At 34.5% G+C, this 23,485-nt stretch overlaps 1 protein-coding gene across 1 annotated transcript; it reads right to left on the reverse strand.

The window, feature by feature from the left end:
* Positions 1-399: 399 nt before the first annotated feature.
* Positions 400-4,167, reverse strand: LOC112031576 (mannose-1-phosphate guanylyltransferase 1). Its single transcript, XM_024064261.2, has 5 exons — positions 3,652-4,167; positions 2,401-2,533; positions 1,801-1,863; positions 1,477-1,716; positions 400-1,391 (listed from the first exon to the last, which is right to left on the reverse strand). The coding sequence occupies exons 2-5, from the start codon at positions 2,509-2,511 to the stop codon at positions 720-722; spliced, it is 1,086 nt and encodes a 361-aa protein (XP_023920029.1). The 5' UTR covers positions 2,512-2,533; positions 3,652-4,167; the 3' UTR covers positions 400-719.
* Positions 4,168-23,485: the final 19,318 nt, after the last annotated feature.

A 23,485-nucleotide genomic window follows, 5' to 3' on the forward strand; every position in this document is an offset into this window, starting at 1 on the left:
ATCAAGAAAGCATTACATTACTATTCAGCAAATCGTTCTTCACCCTTTGTTGCATATATCAAGAAAGCATTACTATTCAGCAAATCATACAAAAGATGATAAAGAAAGATCTGTATAGGTCGACCCTGTGAAATATTTATTGTCGTTATAATTGAGATGAATAAAGAATTCAGAAACTATTCTACCGACACTGGGACACAGGATCTTTAAGAACACATCACAGAATACAAACATTGAAAACATTGCATAAACCATCTGATTAAAAATGTCATTAAAAACAAAGGCCCGTTTGGTAGAGTAGTTTAACAACATGTTTTCTGTTTTTAAACAACATTATACGTATCTTTATACACGTTTTCACCAACACGTACTTCAAAAAAATACAAACAACAAACAACGTTACCAAACAGCCCCTTCATAGAATATTCATCTCGATAAGCTACACAAAGCTGGAGAAACCAACAAATAATTTATTTCTATATATACACTTTAAGATACACGTCACACCGATGTGCATTTTATGTCCTTCAATAAAAATATAAAAAAAACACTGACCCTTCCAATAATTTAACTCACATCACTCAGATTTGAAGAAACTGACTTTTACAAAGAAGAGAAAAGGGGAAAAAAAAAATAGAACAAACATGTTTCAGAGAATCAGATGCAATAACTTTACTACTTCCTAAAGACAATACACTAATTTCACAAACACTCCCTGCTCACATTACTATCTCTGGCTTCAAAATGCTCGCTTTGATCTCTTTGTGGGGCAAAACCACACCACCATTACTGTAAATTTCATCACACACATGTACATCTTCACCAAGAATGGTCATGTTCTCCACACGGGCCCATTGCCCAACAGTGGAGTGCCAGCCAATGATGCTGCTGGAAATGCAAGCATGCTTCTTGATGCGGACTCCCCGCATTACCGTGCAGCGAGAGAGCCTAACTCCCGACTCAACAACACAACCAGGGCCAATGGCAACATCAGGCCCAATCAGACATCCCTCGCCAATTTTGGCAGTCTCATCCACTATAACATTTCCCACAATGTGGGGGCCATTGGCCAACTTTGATGGAGAATTCTTTCTCAATGCGTCTAAGTAGAGTCTCAGCCCTGTAATGTAATCCCTCGGTTGTCCAATGTCCATCCAAAACCCTGGTAGCACCATAGCATAGAGCTTGTTCTCTGCTGCAATTTTTGGGAAGACCTCTTTCTCAATTGAGGTGGGCCTCAGTTCAATTCGATCAAGAACTGAGGGGTTCAACAGGTAAATTCCAGCATTTATTTTGTTACCAACAAATAATTTTGGCTTCTCTACAAATTTCTCAACTTTTCCAGTAGATTGTTCCATAACCACCACACCATATTTTGATGGCTCGTCCACCTACACAATAAGAAGAAATTATTTGTTATCACCTTTCCCCGCATGTTTCACAATGTCTTCAAGTAAGATACATTTAGAGCGTTACCTTGGTCACCATTATTGAAGCTTCTCCTCCATGGGACTTGTGGAATGCAATCATTTCCTTAAGAGGATATTCACTAATAACATCACTGTTGAGAACAAAAAATGGCTCACCAGAATCATCTAGTAGTTTGTCCCTAGCAAGAGCAAGAGGACCAGCAGTGCCGAGCGGCTCAGTCTCTTGTGAGCATGTGATCTTGATCCCAAGCTTTGTTTCAAAATCCTTCAAGAAGTTCAACATAACCTGCAGAACTTAAGCAACATTAATGTCTGCAGCATTAAATCATCACTGTATCATAGTAGTAAGAAAAAAGACCATATTCTTTACCTCTGGTTGGTAATTGATAGCCAAAACCACTTCACTGACTCCAATAGCCTTAAGAGCCTCTATCTGATGAAAAATTTAAAAGATATGTCAACTTATATTTATCACACAAACAAACAAGGGAAAGGCAGGTAAGGTGGGGGAAAGGAGGCTGTACAACCACAAGAGGGACTAAGAAAGTAATAAAACAGAATCTATAGTAACGTTTGCAATATATTATAGCGTTTGCTCCTCAAACAAACAAGTTCATCAATGTTATTTAAATTTTGCATTCATTTTCTAAGAAAAATTGGAAAATTTTCACCATCAATACCAAAAAAGAAATGATATTTATATAAAGAATTTAGAATACCAAGTCAGAGGTTGAATTTCAAAACTTCAGGATTATAGGTGGACAAGGAACACAGTGAAAAAAAATATTCAATATCATACTTGGTCAACTATTGAAACTTTTCTTAACACTTTTCCCAATTACAAATTTAACATAAGTAGCTTCTCAATTGCAAATTTCAATCATGAAAATCAAAATAATTATTTCTCTAACAAAAAAGCTCACAGAGAATATTTTCCAATTGATGAACATAATTGAACATAAACTAATACCTGATGAAGGATCATAGGTTTGTTAGCGAAATCAACAAGCGGCTTAGGGAAACTAAGTGTCAATGGCCTCAACCTTGTTCCAAACCCTCCAACAAGAATAAGTGCCTTCATTGTGATATGCCCCTTGCTTTTCCTATTGATTACACAGTCCGGATGTTAGCAACAGTTTTGAATACAGACTAATAAAGAATGCAAGTCAAAGTTCGGATGGCAGATAAATCCCCATTATCTCCTATATGTACAATAACGCCACAAACAAATACGTGCCTACAGAACAACCAAAAGCGTCACACAAGTATTATAAGATAAATCATATCGCTGAAAACAGTAAGTGAAAATCCATCCACAAATGATTTAGCTCGAATTATGAAACCGAGACAAATTCCAGCTATGCCAAATGCCAGAGCTGTCAACAAGGCAAACCCGTTTTATTTTGTTATTAATCAATATAGGACATGGAATCTAAACAGGATATATTACCAAAAAACAACCATTGCTTCAAGTAAATGACGCCGTCTAAAATATTCTTAATTATCTTTCATGGACCAGACCGTTTGAACCATTCTCAATGTCCAAAAAACATTCTTTCCTTATTTCCACAAAACCCCAAAGACTGTCATACATTTCAAACTCTATACAATTAGTAAAATGCAGCAACTTAAGAGCCAAAAACAATTGAACACGGACTTTCTAGAACATTCTCGTTTCTACACGCTAATACGATTCTTATTTTGCCATTCTGTTTACTCTTAAAATTATGATTTGAACCAATAAGCAACAATTAAGCAGCATCTATATCACAATTTAAAATTTTTAGAAACACAACCCTTATTGGTTGTGTTTGGCTACAAGAATCATAATCCTCAATTAATCCGTTTGCATGTAATAAATATAAGTTCAATTGTGTGCCAAACAAACACAGATCAAAAGAGAAAACACTGTAGTGCGTAATTCAAGCTCAATTGTAAATTTTAGCTACAAAAATCACAAACCAAAGAAAGAAAACATACAGAGCAGCAATATAGTTACCAGATCTGACAAAATAAGCAAAATGAATTCAAGCAATTCAACATGCAAATCGAAATGAGCTCAAATTCAGCACAAAAAAATCCATAAAAAAACTAGTAAAATACGCACATTCAAGACAACACAACGAAAATTCGAACCACATTGGGCATAGAGCTCAAAGCAAAAAAAACTAAACCATCAGATCAGACGAAAATCTTAAAAAAAATCAATATGCAGAATTACCTTTAGATCTCAGCAATTTCGAGCTCAAACTCAGATCCGAACGAGTCACGAAACCACTGAGTCGACTCGGTGAGTTGGAGATTGAGTTTGAGTTGGAGACTGGCGCTCTAAATTTTTTCTTTTTTTTCTTTTTTGTTTGGGTTTGCTAAAAAACCTCCCTAACGGTCGTTAGTACCGTTCCGTCAGGGACTGGTCTGAGCTGTGAAAAAACTGAAAACTGAAAAGAGAGTTTTGGTTGTTGAGGTCAGAGAAATTGGCTATGGGCTATGGCTGTTTATACCCGCGTGAAACTGACAAGAGTAACATGGCATTTTGGCGGACTTGCATTAAAATAAAATTGAATTTTGTTGGAGTGAAGGTGGGGTTGGCTCTTTTTTGAGCTGTTAAAGAAAACACGGTCAGTTTCACGTTGGCTGAGAGAGAGAGAGAGAGAATTGGGTAGGGACTAAGGTAAGGCACTGTTTGGAAACTGCAGTTTCGGGGTGGTTTCGGATTTTTGGTTGCTTTTGCGTTTTGTGGATAAAGATAAATTAGTACTACGGATACGGGATATATGAGGAAATAGATGAGTAATGGTGGGCCAATGTTGGCTGTAATTGTGGTATTGTCACAGTCATTTGAGAAACCCCTACTTTTTAGTAAAAAAAAAAAAAAAAAAGGGCTTATAATTATTATTATTTTGCTTTTTGTTAATGAGTGCATGAGGAAGTGCATCTTATCATTTTTGGTAATGCAATAATTTTTCTTTAAAAAATAATATAAAAAATTAATGTCAAATTTTGTGCTCATTATATTCTATGTTATAAAAAGTTTGGCTTAAAAACCATGATTTGACCAAGTTGATATTTTGTGTTTAATTGCCAAGTTGGTGTACCAAATTGCAACAATTTTTTAGATGGAAACAACAATTTAATTGTTCTAATAAACTATTTTTTTAGAATGAAGCAACAACTTAATTGTTCTATTAAACTTTTTCTCTATTGTTTTATTAATTCTTTGAATAGACATAGTTTGTGTCAATTTAATCTATTTATATTTAGCTTAGATCATAATCTATTTAGCTTAGATCATCATCCCTATTTAGCTTAGATCATAATCTATAATTTATATTTATCTACATATCAATTTTTTTTTTTAAATTTTGATTTTGCATTTATTATCTCCAACTCAAAAGCAAATTCATGGATCCCAATTCAAAAGAAAATAATATCTCTAATTTTATTTTATTTTTTGATAGATACGATATAATTTGAACATATGTTATCTGCTCTATGATAATTGTTCTTTATCATCAGTTTAAGATACCAATCAATTTTTTATATGGCCAAAATTAAAATCTCATACTCTTATTCAACAACAAGAGACTTTACTAGTTGATGATTTCTGAGGAAAATTAAAAGTTGAGAAAATGAAGGAATAAAAAAACAAAGTGATGGTGACCTTTTTTTTTAATATATATATATATATAATGTGATTTATATCCTATTAGAGTCTCATTTGAAAAAAAAAAAAAAAAAAACAAACAAACAAATAGAGAGAAAGAGAAGATTTATTGCAAAGCTATCAATGCCAGCTTAAAAAATTTCAATGCTCTAATCTACACATAAACCACCTTCACTAGAAGAGATTCTAAATAGGGATGACAATTGTTCCCCTCCCCGCTTCGCCCCACACGGGTTTTCTCCACCCCGTAAAGGTGATGGGGTGGGGATGGGACAAGATTTTAGCCCCGCACCACTGGGCGGGGCGGGGATGGGTTTAGACTTTTTAGACCCACCCCTCCCCGTCCTCGCTCCGCCCCGCGTTGCTAAAGGTTATAATTGTAAATTTTTCATATCCTAAAACCCTACTATATAAACAAACATATCAATATTAGCTTATTTTATTCTACCCAATGTAATTCTCTGCTTTTATTTTGTTATGTGTTATACTATGAGATTTTTTTATTATTTATGATTGTCTTGTTAAACACTTGGATATATTATTCAATTTTTTCTAAAAATTGATTTGATTTGATAGGATAAATTTAGTTGTAATTTCAAATATATTTTTATTAATGAAATAGGTTTTATTAAAAAAATTCTGCTAGTTGTAGGGCAAATTAACAAAAAATAAAGTTTTACGGGATGAGGTGGGAATTCGCAGGGCCCTAAAAGGCGAGGATGGGGTGAGAAAGTTTTCCCCATCATGCAGGGCGGGGTGGGGATGGGGTAAGACAAAACCATGTGGAGCGGGGACGAAGACCCCATCCTTCGGCCCCACCCTGCCCCATTGTCATCCCTAATTCTAAATGCCAATAGAGCCTTATAAGTTATAACTCAAATGCAATTTTACTAACTTTTTTTTTTCTTTTTTTGAGAAAGAAACCATATTTTAAAGTGTTTTAGGAGACTTTTATTTTATTTTATTTTTTGAAGTTCCTAATGCCCAAAAGCATAAATAACATCCTAGAAAGATCATATTTAATAAACCTCTAAACTCTAAAAAATGCTTTAAAAAAACTATGCACAACAACAATAAACGGATAAACCCTATCCATACTATATGTACAAAATAATTTTAATGATACTAAAGGGTTCGACTCAATTCTAAAAAAAAGGGGGGGTTTAACTCTTAATAGCTAGGGTTAAGTTTTTAATTCATTGTAGTTTAAACAGAGAATAGAGACTATTAACGCAACTATATATATATATATAGGAAAAGGTAAGTACATCATTCAAATTTGGTGGTAGTCTTATAAACTATGTTGGTCCACTTTACAAAATATTTTTAATGATACTAAAGGGTTCAACTCGATTCTTAAAAAAAAAAAAAAAAGGGGGGGGGGGGTGTGGGGGGGATAGCTAGGGTTATGTTCTTAATTTATTATAGTTTAAAAAGAGAATAGAGACTGATAGGGTATTTTGGACAAGAATTTAATACCACTAAACGCATCATGCAAGGAAGCCGACAACGCCTACGAACCCGTCAACTCCACAGAAATAAACGGAAGACATAGAGTAACAAGAGCACAAGGGACGACCTCACAATTATACCCGACGAATGCCTCTACAAGCCGACGGGAAACCCTCGAACAGGGCGAAGGGCAGACAGGGTGAAGAGATCGACAGGTTCAGCATGGCTTGACTTGGTCCCCACGGATACATATACATGGAAACATCTTGCATATCAAGCAAGATAAAACCCATTACTCACCGATATCTCTTTCATGTGGAAAGGCACCCTAAAATCTTGGAAACCCTAAGTGCCAAATCCTCCTAGCAAGGAAAGATACCTACTTCAAAGGGATTTCGATTCACCCTTTACCAATGTATAAGCACTAGACCTCCACTTTCCTCAGGTATGCAGAAACTCTCTAACTCTCTCACTATAGAGTTCTTAAAGGCTTCTCATTCACTAACTTGACCTTCGGAGGGTTTTAGGACAGTACCACACCGGTGCCTTTTGTTTAATCTATTTGTTCTTATTCACAGGTACCCATTGGAGCGACTTGGAGCTTACAACTCACTGACGATTTTAACACATCATCAACGACTATTAAAGTTACTATATATACAAAATATTTTTAATAATACTAAAGGGTTTAACTCGATTCTGAAAAAGGGGGGGGGGGGTTCAACTCTTAATAACTAGGGTTGTGTTCTTAATTTATTATAGTTTAAAAAGAGAATAGAGACTACTAACGCAGATATATATATATATATATATAACTATACTTGGTCCACTTTAGATTTAATTGATCTATCAAACTAAAACATAAATTTCAGTCTCTATGTAAAGCACAAGCTCTATTACTAGTGCATATGAATACTTAATATATCAAAAATTACTATCTTCAGTGTGATAGACTAATATAAACTTCTTCTTTTTTTGCTAAAAATTAATATAAATAAATGAGATTGGTATTATAAATGAAGGATTTTGTTAATAGAAGCCTTAGAAAATACCTTTAGAGTTTGTTCTTTACATTTCTTTTTTTATTTTCCATAAAAATGATAACAAAACTTTTATAAAATAACTTATTAACAAATATTTTAAGAATACTAGTTAACTAAACCAATATATGGTCCAATTAACGAATGTATTAAGAGTGAGAAACTCAATGTGATTGAGCTACTTCTTATCAGCAACAGAGTTACCTCCAATCATAAAGTCTTTATCTCTCATATTGGATTGCTTATTTAATTTTATCTTGAACCTGAGTTCAATAATAAAATTTAAATATATATTATATATATTATTTGTTTAAGCCAAGCACAAGTCTTTTATATATATATATATATATAAAGCTCAAATTTGCTTACAAGCATGAAGAAGATTCCACATAGGAAGAAATAGCAGAATTTTTGTTTTAATGGGAGACCTATAATAAACTCCAACGCAGATCTAAGTTCCAACATGAATTCCAGCTAATTTATCCCTCGAATATTCTCTTTCTTTCTTTTTTTTTTTTCTATTTTTTGAGAGAACCCTCGAATATTCTATATTCTTTTCGTATGCTAGAATTTTTTTTTTTTTTTTTTTTTTTTTGAAATGTTATGCTAGAAAATTTGGCGCCGAGTGGTTAAATTTCAATAGACACTGTCAAAACAGGACGTGGTCTAGGAAATAAATTAAAATATCTATGCAACCAACATGGCAAAACTATATCCATATACGGAACTTGCATAGAGAACTAATCTTGTTGAACTTTGATTCTCGAATTTTTTTTTAATTTGTTCTTAACCAATGAAAAGCGTTTCCTAAGTCATGCCCAATCTAATTTCCTAGGTGTTGACCAGCTGCATCACCCTCAGGAGTATAAAAATCTAATTTGTGTTCTGTGGGTACATCAAAATTCGCAAAATTAAAACTACTTTCTTAAGCGCAAATCGACCCATAAATCACATTCTCCTCCCTAATTAACCGGCCGCACATTTTAAAAATGGAGAAATAGTTCTCGTTCTTTTTTCATTTGTGGACACTACCATAAATATAATGAGTAAACTCTATTATGAATGTGAAAAAAAAAAAAATACAATTTTTCATACTACAAAAATACTTAAGAATTACTCTTTAAAAATTAATACTATTTACTTTTCTCTCTGGATCTAAGTATGCATTTGCGTAGCGGTAGGCATGCGTGTTTTGCATTTTTTTTCCCTAGGTCCTACGCATTGTTCATGGACTAGCAAGTACGAAAAAACGCAACAATAACTTTAAAACTTGGTCTCATGAGCACTATTCATAGTTTAAAAATTATTTTGCTACAGTATTTTCAATAATAAACAGTATTCAAACAGATTCTAACACAACCTGTGAGCCACTAATCAAACCTGTGGGTACATCAAAGTATGGCATATGTACGTTGCTGTACAATAATAACATCAATATTAATAGAATTTTTTTTTTTTAAGTCAGAAAATCTCTAATGTTGGTTTTAAACTAATCTTAGTAAACCATTAGTGTGTGAGAATGTAGTAAACCATTAGTAGATCAGTGAATTTGCACTTTTTTATTTTTATTTTTTAACTTTTTCTTTTCCTTTCAAATTGAAAGGGTGACACTATATAAAGTATAGGATACGAGATTAGTCATTAGCTCAGTCGTAAAATAAAAGATGAGATCGGCTTTAAAAAATATCCATTATTATCTTAATATGTAGAGCTTACCTTATAAATTGGAATAATTTCGTATTTATAAAAAGGAAGAACAATTCAGATATAAGATAAATCCCTAAGCTGCATGCAAAAGTGCAAATAGCCTAACATAATATTAACAATTCATATGGGTTGACCTCTCGGTGTGCGGTGTGCCCTTTGACAACATAGCAAGGCATAGATTTGGGCGGCCTAAAATTGGAAACCTCACTTTATGAGTGTTTATTGCTTATTATACCAAATAGTGAAAGTCAATGAAATACGATCATTTGAAGCAAAAGCAACAATCAAAGCTTAGCAAACCTTATCAGAACGCATGGGTTCAAAAAGCAGTATAGACTATCATTTCTTGATTATTAATTGGCGTAATGAGGACCAAAAGGCACCCTTTGACTTTCTCTTCGAATTTCTAAATCTTTGAGGAGCAAAAGACACCAAAGCATTGTTTCTCTACGGGATTGGCGCACAGATGATAGAACACAGCTAGTTCTGCCACATGGAAATTATAGTAGGGGAGAGGATTTCTTATTGAATAAATATATTCATCCTCTCACATACTATGATACTCATGTCTAAAGTCATTTTGTGAGAGACTTCTATGTGTTAGGAATATATTTAATTTTCAAATAAAGCAATTAGATAAGAACTAGTGCCACCACGGAGGAATGGCATTGGCACATATGAAGGGAATATAACTTGTCACGTTACATTTTAAAACATGGAAATGAGGTTACAGCATCAAAATTCACAAATATAATTGAAGTGTGTGAAAAATTCTTGCAATTACAAAGATTTAAACTAGCAAGATAACAACCAGAACTTAATGACAAGTCTCTTATAAAATTATAAGGCTGAAGCTCCATATGGAAACAATGATCTTCTATAACCGTCGAAACTTAGATGAGTCACTTTTCGATTCAGCAAAAAAGAAAAAAGGACTCATTTCAAAAAGCGAACACACACATCCAAGCCAATCACATTTCACTTGTCAATCTCTGGCTTAGGATTATTGTAATACATTAATGCAAGTATGTAGTTCAATTTATCGTAGTTGTTAAACTTTTATTTATGTAGAATTGTTAACAATTTGCATAGATTCATAAATTGTTTGATTCCTTAGTTGTTTTGTAGTGAAGTGTTTTCCTTCAATCTAATTGTAATTCAACATTTTCTTTAATAATCCACGTAGTTTGATTTAAAACCATTAATATCGGTAGAATAGAAGTCCTCTTATTAATGTGAAATGAATCCACAATCCACAATTATATTCCACATATTAAAATTGAAAGATGTTAAAACAAGAGGTGAGAAGTGAGATGCATATCGCTGCCTGATATCATTACTTCCACGTTGGTAGGGTCAGCTGAAAATCTACCCATGTGGCTTGTTTATGATCATATGTTGCTTTTCGAAAATTTATGGTAACTATTGTTTTGAGCATCAATGACAACAAATAAATGGTGAGATAGTAATAGTTAACCAGCTTAGATTCTGAAAGATAATGACTTATAGTAGTGATGGAAATGTAATTAATTATCAGAAAATGTCACCTTCAGTCCTGCGAAGCATGAATGGATAATATTTGTTGATCAACAGCCAGGGATGTCAACTATATATCAATATAATGCTTGTTGAAACAGCTATGACGACTACTCTGAATTAGTATGACCATCATTTCATTGTGTTGGTGGCTTTTCTTCCTATTTCACCTATCTTCGCAAGTTCCTTCTTTAAGTAGAATATAAAGATTCTAAACTCAGCTTGTATCATTTACCAAACATAGGTCACAAATCACAATGATCATTCCTAAGTGACCATATACATTATCAAATAATAAAGAAAGAAGATAGCTAATTAAGAAAATTTGAAAATAGCTCGCTCATCTTATGCAAATTAAAATTAAAAAAAAAAAAAAAAGGAATAAGAATAAGAACAAAATTGAATTACAAAAATAAATATACTTTTGTCTAAGAGAAATAATTAAAAAAGCGAAAAGCCTCTAACAATTCACACGTTTCTCATATTCAAGAGAAAAAAATTCAACAATTTCATTCTTTCATAAAAAAATATATTTCTATATAAACCATGTGATGTTTGGTAGATTTGTCAGCAAGCATTTTGCTTAAGTTTTTCAGCAGTCAAAGAGGGGATCTGTTTAGTTTTGTTGCTTTCAACAAAGAGAAATATTAGTTTTAGCATGACAAATCTAATATATCAATTGGATATATAATTTATAAGGTGGCCTTGATGGATAGCTTGCCTATCGTGGACCGAGGTTGAATTAGAAGACTTTTAGGCATAACTTTCCATCATTACCTAACCTTTTTTAGCCCAAAAGAAACAAGCTATAATGTTTTTAGATTATATCAAAATAAGGACGAGCCACCTTTTCCAACGAGATTGCTACCTAACAACCACTTAATAGTTGCCTAATTCCGATTTGTTTTTCTTAATTACTTACCTTGACCAATCATTACTAATTTTACATTGCTAATGGAATATTTGATATATCAAAATCTTCAAGGTTGATATATATATATATATATATGTCTTGTTCTCTTTCCTTCTTATTGAATAAATAACATTTATACTGATGGTTGAATAAGCGATTTGGAGTTCAATCCTACCAACACATCGGATATTTACTAGGTAGATCTGAGCTTTATTAACAATTACAAAAAGCCTTAATTATGACTAGTCCTTTTGAGGTATAGCACAGATGTGGCTAATGTTTTTTCTTGGGTCGTTACATCTTGGTCTAATGATAAAGAACTATCATCAAAAGTGGATGCCATAAGTTGAAACTTTCTCAAAAAAAAAAAAAAAAATTAACATTCATACTAACCATTCCTTATAATGCAATCAAACTTTCAATTCTCCTTCTTTCTTATTGTACTAACATTCATACTAACCATTCCTAATAATGCAATCAAACTTTCAATAATTATGTAATATTGTATACCTAGAGATATTATATATATATATATATATAATGATTTTAAGGTTAAAAATATAAAGGGTAGGAAAAGGTGAATGGTTGTGGCGATTTTATCCAAACGTGACCATAATAGCTCTCAATTCTAATGGTAAAAGAGAAACAAGCATTCCCGATATTAAGGACAAAATTGCCAAATGCCCTTTTCGGGCAAAAATAGCAGCTCTTTGCCCCATTTTCCAAACTAATTAAGGAAATGCCCCTCTTTTGTAACTTAATTTGTGATAAATCGAGTTTTTTTTTTAAAAATGAAGCCCTATAGTGGCGTTTTTAAGGACCTATAGTAACGTTTTAAAGACCTATAGTGGCATTTTGTAACTCAACCTCTATGAAATCGAGTTATAGACAATTTTTTTAACCTATAACTCGATTTCATAGAGGTCGAGTTACAAAACGCCACTATAGGTCTTAAAAACGTCATTTTAGGCTCCTTAAAAGCGCTGCTATAGGGCCTAACTTGATTTATCACAAATCAAGTTTCAAAATAGCGGCATTTCCCTAATTAGTTTGGGAAATAGGGCAAAGAGCTGCTATTTTTGCCCGAAAATGGCATTTGGCAATTTTTTCCCCGATAATAATTATGTCACTACTATTTCAAATCTTCTTCTAAAAACAAAAAATAAAAGATTTGAATTTAAGATCACTTCATATGAAGACCCTAGTCATTGGAAACGATAGAATCTTTTTTATTGTTTTAATCTTTGTAACATAAAATTAAAAAACAAAACACTCTCATTATTTCATTGGATCAAGACTACAAAATGAATATGCTTAAGAGTCTAAGCCCAAATCAAATTAGAACCAAAAGTGTAACATGCCTCGCCGAACTTATGTGTAAAGCTAAAAATAAAAATGATATCATGTATTCACAAACTCAAACTTGTTCACTTGACAAGTACAATGTCCCACGTATTTCTACATATGAATCTAGTTCTATGCAAAACATTATTTTGTTATTGTTATTCACGAAATTATGGCTATGATGCCTCCATACAAAAAAAACAACATGCACAAATACAAATTCCCACATCTTGAATTCATGGTGATAGATAAATTCAAGTCGACTCCGAGATTATTAAATTTTCAAAATTCCATAGGTAATAAATGTCAACTTATAATAATCGACAAAATATAAAAATAGATTTTATATTGCTCCGCTTGATATATAATATGGACGATTTTATGGGTGATGGAAGTGAGAAAACTATAAGAGAAACAAAGAGCTAGAGAGTAGAGAAGATAAGCTAGAGAGAAAAGATTGATGAATTTCTGTAATTCTATTTCAATTGATCAAAACTAATTGTACAATATGTATTTATACTAGAATTAACACCAGGAACAAAATATCTTGTTAAAGGGTTGGACCGCACGGTTCTTGACCGGTTCGTACGGTCCAACCCCGGTTTTAGGGGTTCACGGAATTGCCACATATGCCCGGTTCTTTATGCTTAAAAAACCGGTTTTCATCACGGTTCACGGTTTTCACGGTCCGACCTCCCGGTCCGGTCCGGTTCTGAGAACTATGCAAAATATCTGACTCTAACTAATTACTCTAACTAATTCCACATTATACGGATCCTACTCTAACAACCAATACAACTAATCCTAGTATTACACGTGTCCCTTATACATCTCCTAATTAACTTAAAACTGAACTACAAGTCGTATAGTAGAACTCATTAATTCATGTCTGTCGTATAGCAAGCTAATCTTCCAACACTCTGTTCCATTCCTCTACCTCTCTGCCTGAACTTGAACTAACTCTTCACTTCGATGCTTGCATTTGTCTTCTTCTTGCTTGCATCTGCCTTCTTCTTCTTGTTCTTATCTTTGCACTCATCCAAATTCTGACATTCCCCCTCAAGATGAGAAGCTGAACCATGTATATTCATCACACTCATCTTGCCTAATAAGTGTGTTAATTGTTGGTTGCTAAGAGCTTTTGTAAGTAAATCAGCTAACTAAGAATATGTAGGAGTAAAGAGCAGCCTAACAACATTTTCTTGCACCTTATCTCTTACTACATGGCAGTCTACCTCTATATGTTTGGTCCTTTTGTGAAACACTGGATTTTCTCCAATATAAATGACAGCTTGATTGTCACAAAACAATAGAGCTGGTTGAGGATGAAAAATCTCTAAATCCTTCAATAATGCCAACAGCCAAGTCATTTCACACACAGTGACAACCATTGCCCTATATTCCGCTTCTGCGGAAGATCTGGACACTATGGACTGTTTCTTGGACTTCCATTATATGAGAGAATCACCCAAAAAGATGCAATATCCTGTTGTTGACCTCCTGGTATCAATGCAAGAGGCCCAATCAGCATCTGTGTAGGCCTTCAAATGCAAATCTGATGTGGCTAATAGAAAAATACCTTGACCAGGACTACTCTTGATGTATTGCAGCACTTTGTATGTAGCATCTAGATGAGGCTTCCTAGGCTTTGACATGAACTAACTTAATTTGTGAACAGGATAGGCAATATCTGGCCTAGTAATAGTCAGATAAAGCAATCTTCCCACTAACCTTCTGTACACCCCAGGATCAGCCAACAATTTCCCTTGAAACTTGCTCAACTTCAAATTTTGCTCCATTGGCACCTTGGTAGGCTTACAAGCTGACATTCCAGCATCCTTCAATATCTCCAAAGCATACTTTTGTTGACACAAAGTAATACCCTTGTCTGATCTAGCTATCTCAAGTCCAAGAAAATACTTTAAACCCCTAAGATCCTTAAGTTTGAAATGATGATCTAAGGAAGTCTTAAGCTCCTCAACTGCTTGAACATTGTTGCTAGCTATGAGTATATCATCAACATAAACTACCAAAGCTATGAATGAATCATTCCACTTCTTTGTAAATAAAGAGTAGTCAGCTTTGGACTGTTTGAAACCATAAAGCTTGATTACAGCACAAAACTTTGCATTCCACTACCTTGAAGTCTGTTAAAGCCCATATAAAGACTTGTTCAATTTGCAAATCATATTCCCCCCTTTGCTGTGAAAGCCTTGAGAGAGTTGCATGTACACCTCCTCATGAAGATCACCATTCAAAAATGCATTATTGACATCCAATTGCACCAAATGCCAACCTTTCACAGCAGAAATGGCAAGAAGTGTCTTGACAGTAGTTAACTTTGCAACTGGTGAAAAAGTATCAGTAAAATCCAGCCCCTCTTGTTGAGTGATACCTTTAGCTACTAGTCTAGCCTTATATCTCTCCACAGAGCCATCAGCCTTGTATTTGACCTTATAGACCCATTTACAACCAATTGCCTTTTTTTTGGGAGGTAAGGGAGTAAGAGACCAGGTATTGTTTGAAACCAAAGCATCTATTTCAGCATTCATGGCTTTTTTCCAATTTGGATCCTTAACAACCTCATGATAGAATCTTGGTTCAGGAATAGAGGTAATGACAACACAAAATTTGGCATATGAAAGAGAGAGTTGTGAAGTGTCAATATAATCTAAAATAGGATATTTGGTAGAGAGTAAGGAAGTACCTGACTTGCTGTGTGAAGTGGATTGGGAAAGATCAGGAGATATGATGATGCTGCATTTGTAGGCTTGCAAATAGGAAGGTGGTTTAATGGACTTGGATGACCTTCTTAAGGAAGGAAGAGTGGCAGATTGAACTAAATCTGGTCCTTGAGAAGGAGATAAAGGACCAGGTGCTGTAGAATCTGGTAAGGCAGGATCAAAAGAACCAGAAGCAGGTATAATGGGTTCTGGTATGATAGAATCTGATATACCAGAATCTAAACTTGGATTAGATGTCTAAATGGGACCAGAATCATAAGAAGAAACATCTAAAGAAGGTGTAAGGGGTTCAGAAAACATGGGATCATGTGGAATGGCCACATTAGGACAAATATGAGGAAGTGAAATGGAAGTATGTGGTGAACAAATTGAAGAAATGAAAGGGAAAACAGTTTCATAAAAAGAAACATCCCTTGAAATGAAAATTTTCTTTGTGATCAAGTTTAACAACTTGTAACCCTTAACAGCAAAAGGGTAACCAAGGAAAACACAAGGAATTGACCTAGGTGAGAACTTAGACCTATTGTGAGCCAATGTGGAAGCAAAACAAAGGCAGCCAAAAACTCTTAAGTGATGATAAGAAGGAACCTTGTCATAAAGCTTCTCAAAAGGGGTTTTATGATCCAAAACAACACTAGGCAGCCTATTTATGATGTAAACTACAGTCAATACACAATCTCCCCAATAACAAAGTGGTATGTTAGACTGAAACTTTAATGCTCTTGCAATGTTTAGGATATGTTGATGCTTTCTTTCCACAATTGAATTTTGTTGTGGAGTAGCAACACAGGAATGTTGATGAACAATTCCATGTTGAGCATAAAAATCTTTCACAAAAAATTCTTGAGCATTATCAGTTCTAAACACTTTGATATTAGTGTGAAATTGAGTATGTATCATTTTATAAAATGAGATAAGCAAAGGCCTAGTTTCTGATTTGGATTTCATTAGATAAACCCATGTAGATCTTGTAGCATCATCTACAATAGAGAGAAAATATTTAAAACCATCATGAGTTGCTTTGGCAAAAGGTCCCCATACATCACAGTGAATCATATCAAAAGCATGATCAGATAAGTGATTAGAGTTGGGAAAAGGTAAACGTTTATGTTTTGCAATTAGACAAACAATATAGTCTTTATTGGAATGAAAGGAGGACATATCAGATACACAATGTTGAAGTTTATCATCAGAAGCATGTCCTAATCTAAGATGCCACAAGTAAGACTGAGTTACAATGGGAATATGAGAGACAGAATTAACAAAAGACTTCAAAACTAACTCTAGGATAGTAGAAGCTTCTAAAATGGACTTGCAATTGACTGAATCTGGCAGCAGATACAGATTACCATGAAGCTTACCCAATTCAATCATTTTCCAGCAAGTAAGGTCCTGTATGAAGCAATAATTTGAAAGGAAAACCAAACAACATGATAAAGATTTGGTTATTTTGCTTACTGAAATTAGATTGAAGGAAAAGGCTGGAACACAAATGACATCCATAGGAATTAAGGATGGAGTAACCTGTACTGTGCCTATGTGTGTGGCAAGGACTTTTTCACCATTAGGTAAATGCACATAAGAAGATATTTGAACGATTTTAGACCCTTTAAACCAACCAGATTAACCTAGTTAATTAGCCAAGTGATTAACTTAGTCAATTTATGCAGTTCTAGGTTATCACAATTAAATAATCATATCAAGAATAATAAGCAGCAGAAAAGTAAATAACACAATAATATGATGACCCAGGAAACCACACGGTAAAAATCTGGGGAGGATTTGACCTAGCTAGCCTCAAGGTAAACCTGAATCCACTATGTGAAAGAATCGAAGTTCATACAAAAGGACTTACAAGCTCCCCGCTTGACTTCCTAATACTACCCACCAGTAAAACTTACTGACACGACCACATGCAAGCTCCGAATCCACAGACTCCTTCTTTCTTGGATTCTCCACCAAGTACAAGCACCCACGCTTGTTATTCTTTAAGCTTCAATGGCAGCAACTGAGTTGATCATCAAGGTATTGAAAATATCTCTACCTAGAAAACCCTAAGTTTATGTGAAGGAAAGTTTCTCAAGGATCTCACAAGAGATTCACACAAACCGCACTGTACGAGCAACAATACACCCAGAGCAACTCTTAAAAACGTGGCTAGGATTTTGCCTTTTATACCTAGGGTAAAAAATAGAAAACCCAAAACGTTTAATGAGGTAGGGCTGAGTTAGAAAATTCAGCAGAAAAACATTCTGCTCGAGATTCGATCGATCGAGTCTAACTTTCAATCAATCGAGCCAGGCCGAAATGCACCAATGCATCTGCAGCCTCTCGATTCCAACTTTGCATAAAATATATAACTTTGAGCAAGCCTAAACAAGACTAAACATATTGTTTTGATCATGGTTTGCCAACATTACAATTTAGAGTTCTAAATACATTAAATCCTAAGTCTTTAAAACCTAACAAACTCCCCCTTTGGCAATCCGTGACAAAACACAAATTTAAAAGCTCAAAGTTTACAAGTAAAAACCCTTTACAAAAATAATGCTCATAAACTCAAATTCAATCCTAACTACCATCCATCAGTTGCAAGTGTAGACAATAGCTCAATTGAATCAACCTGTATATTCCTGAAACACTCAACAAATGCATAAACGCATGTGTGACAAAAAACAGTAAATCAACAGGTATGAACTTCTTGTATATTTCACACAACACATAATAAAGACATATATCAATGAATAACTCATAAATATAAATCAATATGCAGTGAATCACAAGAAACAAGAATCATGTATATCAAAAACAATGTAACTCCCCCTAACATGAATAGCCCCAAAAATGATATACAAAGTGAAGCACCTAGATACAATCTAATGTCTCCACTAGCTTCGCAGAACAAACAAAAAAAATAAAAACTCCCCCTAACTCTCAAAAACTCCTTCTCTACAGTGTCAAAACTACTCCCCTTTTTTGTGACGGAATGCCAAAGGACAATCACACGCCATCATCAAAAGGAGGTGGTGAGGGTGAACGCAGATGTGCTAAGTCGGCTCGCAAGGCACGAATCTTGTCAAGCAAGTCCACCAAAATCTGACTATGAGCCGCCTGAACGGTCATGACAGTCTCCAAAGTACGACAAATATCAAAGTCATCCAAAGGAGGTGGAGGAACATCAGCAACAGCAACATCACCAACAGGATGAGGTACATCCTTACTAGCAGGACCTGTAGAAGAAGAAGGAGGAGGTGTGCTACCAGAAGGCTCAAACCTAGGGTGTTTAGAGCCAGCTCGAAAATGAGCAGCCCTCTGTCGAAGAAAAGACGCACCGATGGGAGCAATAACATGAACGGACTCAGAGGAAAGGAAACCACTAAAATCAAGATAAAGCAAAATCCTATGAATGAAAATAGGATGGACAAGGGCATGAGAGGCAGATGAACTCCTATAAACTTCGTTCAAAGAATGAAGAAACAAATGAGGAAAACTGAGAAGAGCATCTGTCACTAGAGCATACAAAAAGACACACCGCTTGAGAGGAATAGTGTGAAGATGAGAAATGGGCCAGATAAAATTACAGGCTATCCTAAAGAAAAGATAATGCAACTCAGATAGCTCAGCAGAGGTAATCCTAGGATCAAAACTCCACTGGATAGAAGACCCAGTGATGTAAGACATGACATCACTCAACAAAGGAGACTCATTATAAGGGTAGACCGGATGCTGGACCAAGGGTACCCCTAGAGCATCATCCACTACAGTAGGAGTAATGGTGTATTTTACGCCTCGTATCCAGCTCTTTACTAAAGTGTTGGAATCATAGACGTGGATAGAGATGTTCGAAAAGAACTCTCGAATCAGGGTAGATGAAGGAGGAGGATCAGAAACATCCAGCAAAGGTAACCAACCCCGACGCTCAAAATTTGCCCTAATGGCAGGATCAAGCTCATCTAAAAGAACAGAACGCTCAGCCCAAATCTTTCTCTTAAGGTTCAGCTTCTCTCTTGGTTTTTCTTACTCGGAAACTTCTCACAGTCAGAAGAAGGTGGGGGTGGTGAATGTGAGAGAATAGACCTATGTGCTTTAGTCTTCCTAGGCATGATGCTAAGGAAAGGACAAAGACATAAGGAGAGAACCAAAAGAACACAAAAAATAAAATATAACCAAGGGCAGACTGCAAGTTAGCACAAAAAAATATAGAATAAAAATCTATATGATGCATGAACAAGTACAATGTCATGATGTATGTACTAATGCAGTGAACAAAGTTCAAATTAAGTTCAATTTCACAAAATTGGCTTGAGCATAGGATTTCTAACAAAACCCTAAAAATTTGAAAAACCACTTGAATGTTTTGAAACAAATTTGATAAATTGATCATCACACAGTGTTGAAAACAAATTAAAATGACCAATTTTATCAAAACAACAAGTCAATTTGATCAATTGAACCCAATTGAACAAATCCCCAAATCGGATCAATTTCAAACCCTAGAATTTTCAATTTTTCACAAAACTCCAAATTGATCAAATTAACTATCATAGATTATGAATATATTCATATAGCAACAAAACCCATTGATCAATTTCACAAAATAATGCTTGATTCAATAAAAATCCCAAAATATGCATAGTTTGAAATTTCCAAATTAAAATGCATGAAAAATGCATGAAAGGAGAAAATAAAAGCAAAAGGAAGGGCAATATGGACATACCGGCTTAAGGAGAGAGAAACCTTGCAAAAAATTTGGAAGAAAACGACAAAAAATTTGCTGTGGAGCCTTGCCGAGTCAGAGAGAGAGAAAAAGTTTGAAAACTTTTTGAAAAAGTGTTTTGAATTAGTCAAAGAACAGTGTTTTAAAAACCTGATTCACGATATTCGATCGATCGGATCAATCCGAGACTTTTAAAAAACATTTAAGCACATTTTCGATCGATCGAAAAACAAAATGGATCGATTGAAATAGGAAGGGGCTCACAAAAATGTTTGAGAAAAAACACAGTTTTGAAAAAGATTAAACACATTTTGGGCACACTCCTCAAAGCATTAAAATTGAAGAACATAATGCATGAGTATGAGATGAAATGCTATTTTTTTTTTCAAAAACCCAAGTTTTAATCCCAGTTTTCTAAAGAAAATTTCAACCAATCTCCCTTTAAATTCTCAAGCAAACAAATGTTTTGCATAATAATCAAAGTATTTTCAAACTTGGTTGGTCAGACCAAAAACACACAATAACATGTACAGTGTTTAGCAAAGAGTAACTTGTGTAATATGTGTAACTAGCAAAAGCTTGAGATACATGTGAGGTGATATGTAAATAGCAATCAATCACAAAGTCTACAAAATCCATTACATAGAATTCAAAAGAGACCATCACCTAAAGAGTTACATCATATAACTCACACATCTCCTAGAACATAAGCTTGCAATCATGTAAGTTTCTTGAATTTTGCCTCATATTTATGTGAATTGGCATCAAGCCTAATAGTACACACCAGTTTTAATTATATGAGTTTGACATCAAGCCTAATAGTACACATCAATTTTAAGCATTAAGCAATTTATCGAGGCTACACTTTCTCGAGCACAAAATCTTATGATATACACTAAGGTGTTCATGATTGGCTAGTGAACAGTGGTGAGATGGTTATTTATGTCTTTCTCAAAAGGATCAAGTCCGACAGTCAAATAACATGTGACTTCAAGATTAAGACAAAATGATAAACACCATAAACATCTTCCCCACACAACATGCACTACAAAACTGTTAACTAGCAAAGTGTAATAAATAAGCTCATCAAAGCTAGACAAGGTACACAAGACATGTTATAAGTAAATAGATTGACCAACCTTGTTTTCAAAGACTAAGAAAATAATGCCAAACACAATTTGCTTTTCTCCCTTTTTTTTTTTTAAAGAGAAAACAAATAAATCCTAGAATGAAATGCATGAATGTTATGCAATGCAAATCCTAGAAACAAAAAAAAAATACAAAAACCAAAGAACAATAGTCTCAAAAGAATAGAGCAATGAAGCACAAGGACCATGTCAGAAAGACTCAATTTGGTCGAGTCTTTTGCATCCAAAACCTTTTAGATGCACCACAAGCATTGGAATTCCTATTCACGTTCGAGTGATTTCCAACTCCAGGATTGGAATAAAGGTTTAAAGCCTTTACCAATTCACCAATGAGTGCCATAAGATCTTGTGCTTGAGGTACAAACACTTTTGGTTTGTTTGCTCTCTTAGCAGCTTAAAGCTTGTAACAGTTAGGACGAATGTATCCAGACTTTTCACAAAAATGACAAACCCAAGCAGGTTTACCATGCATCTTGTCCTTAGAAAGGGTAGACTCCTTAGGTTTAGACTCAACCAGATCAACCCTAATTTTCCTAGGAGGTGAAACTTCTATAGGTTTGACAACCTTACTCACAGGTGGTTTGACAGTTTCACTCACAACCTCACTCACGGAAGGTTCAGAAGAAGACGAAGGAACAAAGTTCGTGGAATGTAGTGCAGACACAGAGATGCTTTCAACATATCCTAAACCAGATTTGTCAGAATGATACTTTTGAACATTCAGCATTTGATAGCAGATCTAGCAACAGATAAATCATGTTCCAAAGTTTTAACTTTATCAAGCAAGAGCATATTCTCAGATTTCACATGGTTCAAAAGATCATTAGCATCAAATAATTTAACAAGCAAATTTTTCTTTTCAAGCTCAAGAGAATCAATTTTCTTCAGGCCAAGTTCAACATTCATAGCATCCTTTGCAGCAACTTTGCAAAGTTTATTATAGGCCTCTTGAAGATCTGCATCCTCAGAGAGTTCCCTATCAGAAGGGTTCTCTTCAACAAACACGCTTTCATTGACTACAGCAGTAGCAGTGAAAGCAATAAAGTTTTCATCTTCATCACATCTAGACTCATCATCAGAAACTTCATTATCACTAAGGGTTACAGCCATAGTTTTACCCTTAGACCTCAAGTAAGTAGGACATTCAGATTTCACATGACCATACCCTTGACAACCAAAACACTGAGGACCCAAAGAAATGTTTGAAGATTGACCTACTTTTCTCTAGGTTTTTCAAAGTTATTCACCTTAGTGGAATCATTCTTCCTAAAGTTTCTAGGTTCAGCAGTGTTTGTACCTCTTGCCTTTCGGTTGTTATTTCTAAGAAAATTTCTAAAGTTCTTGGCAAGATACGCAATCTCTGTAGTAAAGAGCTCATCATCAAATCCACCAACCTCAACATCATCAACTGATTTTAGAGCCATTGATTTGGATTTGTTAGCTTTGGGCAGGTCTAACTCATAGGACTGAAGAAATCCTACAAGCTCATCAACAGAGATGGAGTCCACATCCTTGCTCTCAGTAATGACAATCACTTTGAGCCTAAAGTCTTCAGTTAAAGATCTAAGAATCTTCCTAACAATTTTAGGTTGATCATAGATTTCACCCAAATTAAAAGCAGAATTAACAATATCATTCAGTTTAGCATAGAATTTATCAAAAGATTCATCATCAGACATTCTAATACTTTCAAATCTAGAAGTTAATTATTGCAATTTATTGATCTTAACTATCTTTATGCCTTCATGCACAGTCTAGAGGATTTTCCAAGCAGTATGAGCAACCTCAAC

The sequence above is a fragment of the Quercus suber genome, unplaced genomic scaffold (assembly GCF_002906115.3).
Source record: "Quercus suber isolate HL8 unplaced genomic scaffold, Cork oak 2.0 scaffold_1, whole genome shotgun sequence".
In the NCBI taxonomy this organism is placed as follows: domain Eukaryota; kingdom Viridiplantae; phylum Streptophyta; class Magnoliopsida; order Fagales; family Fagaceae; genus Quercus; species Quercus suber.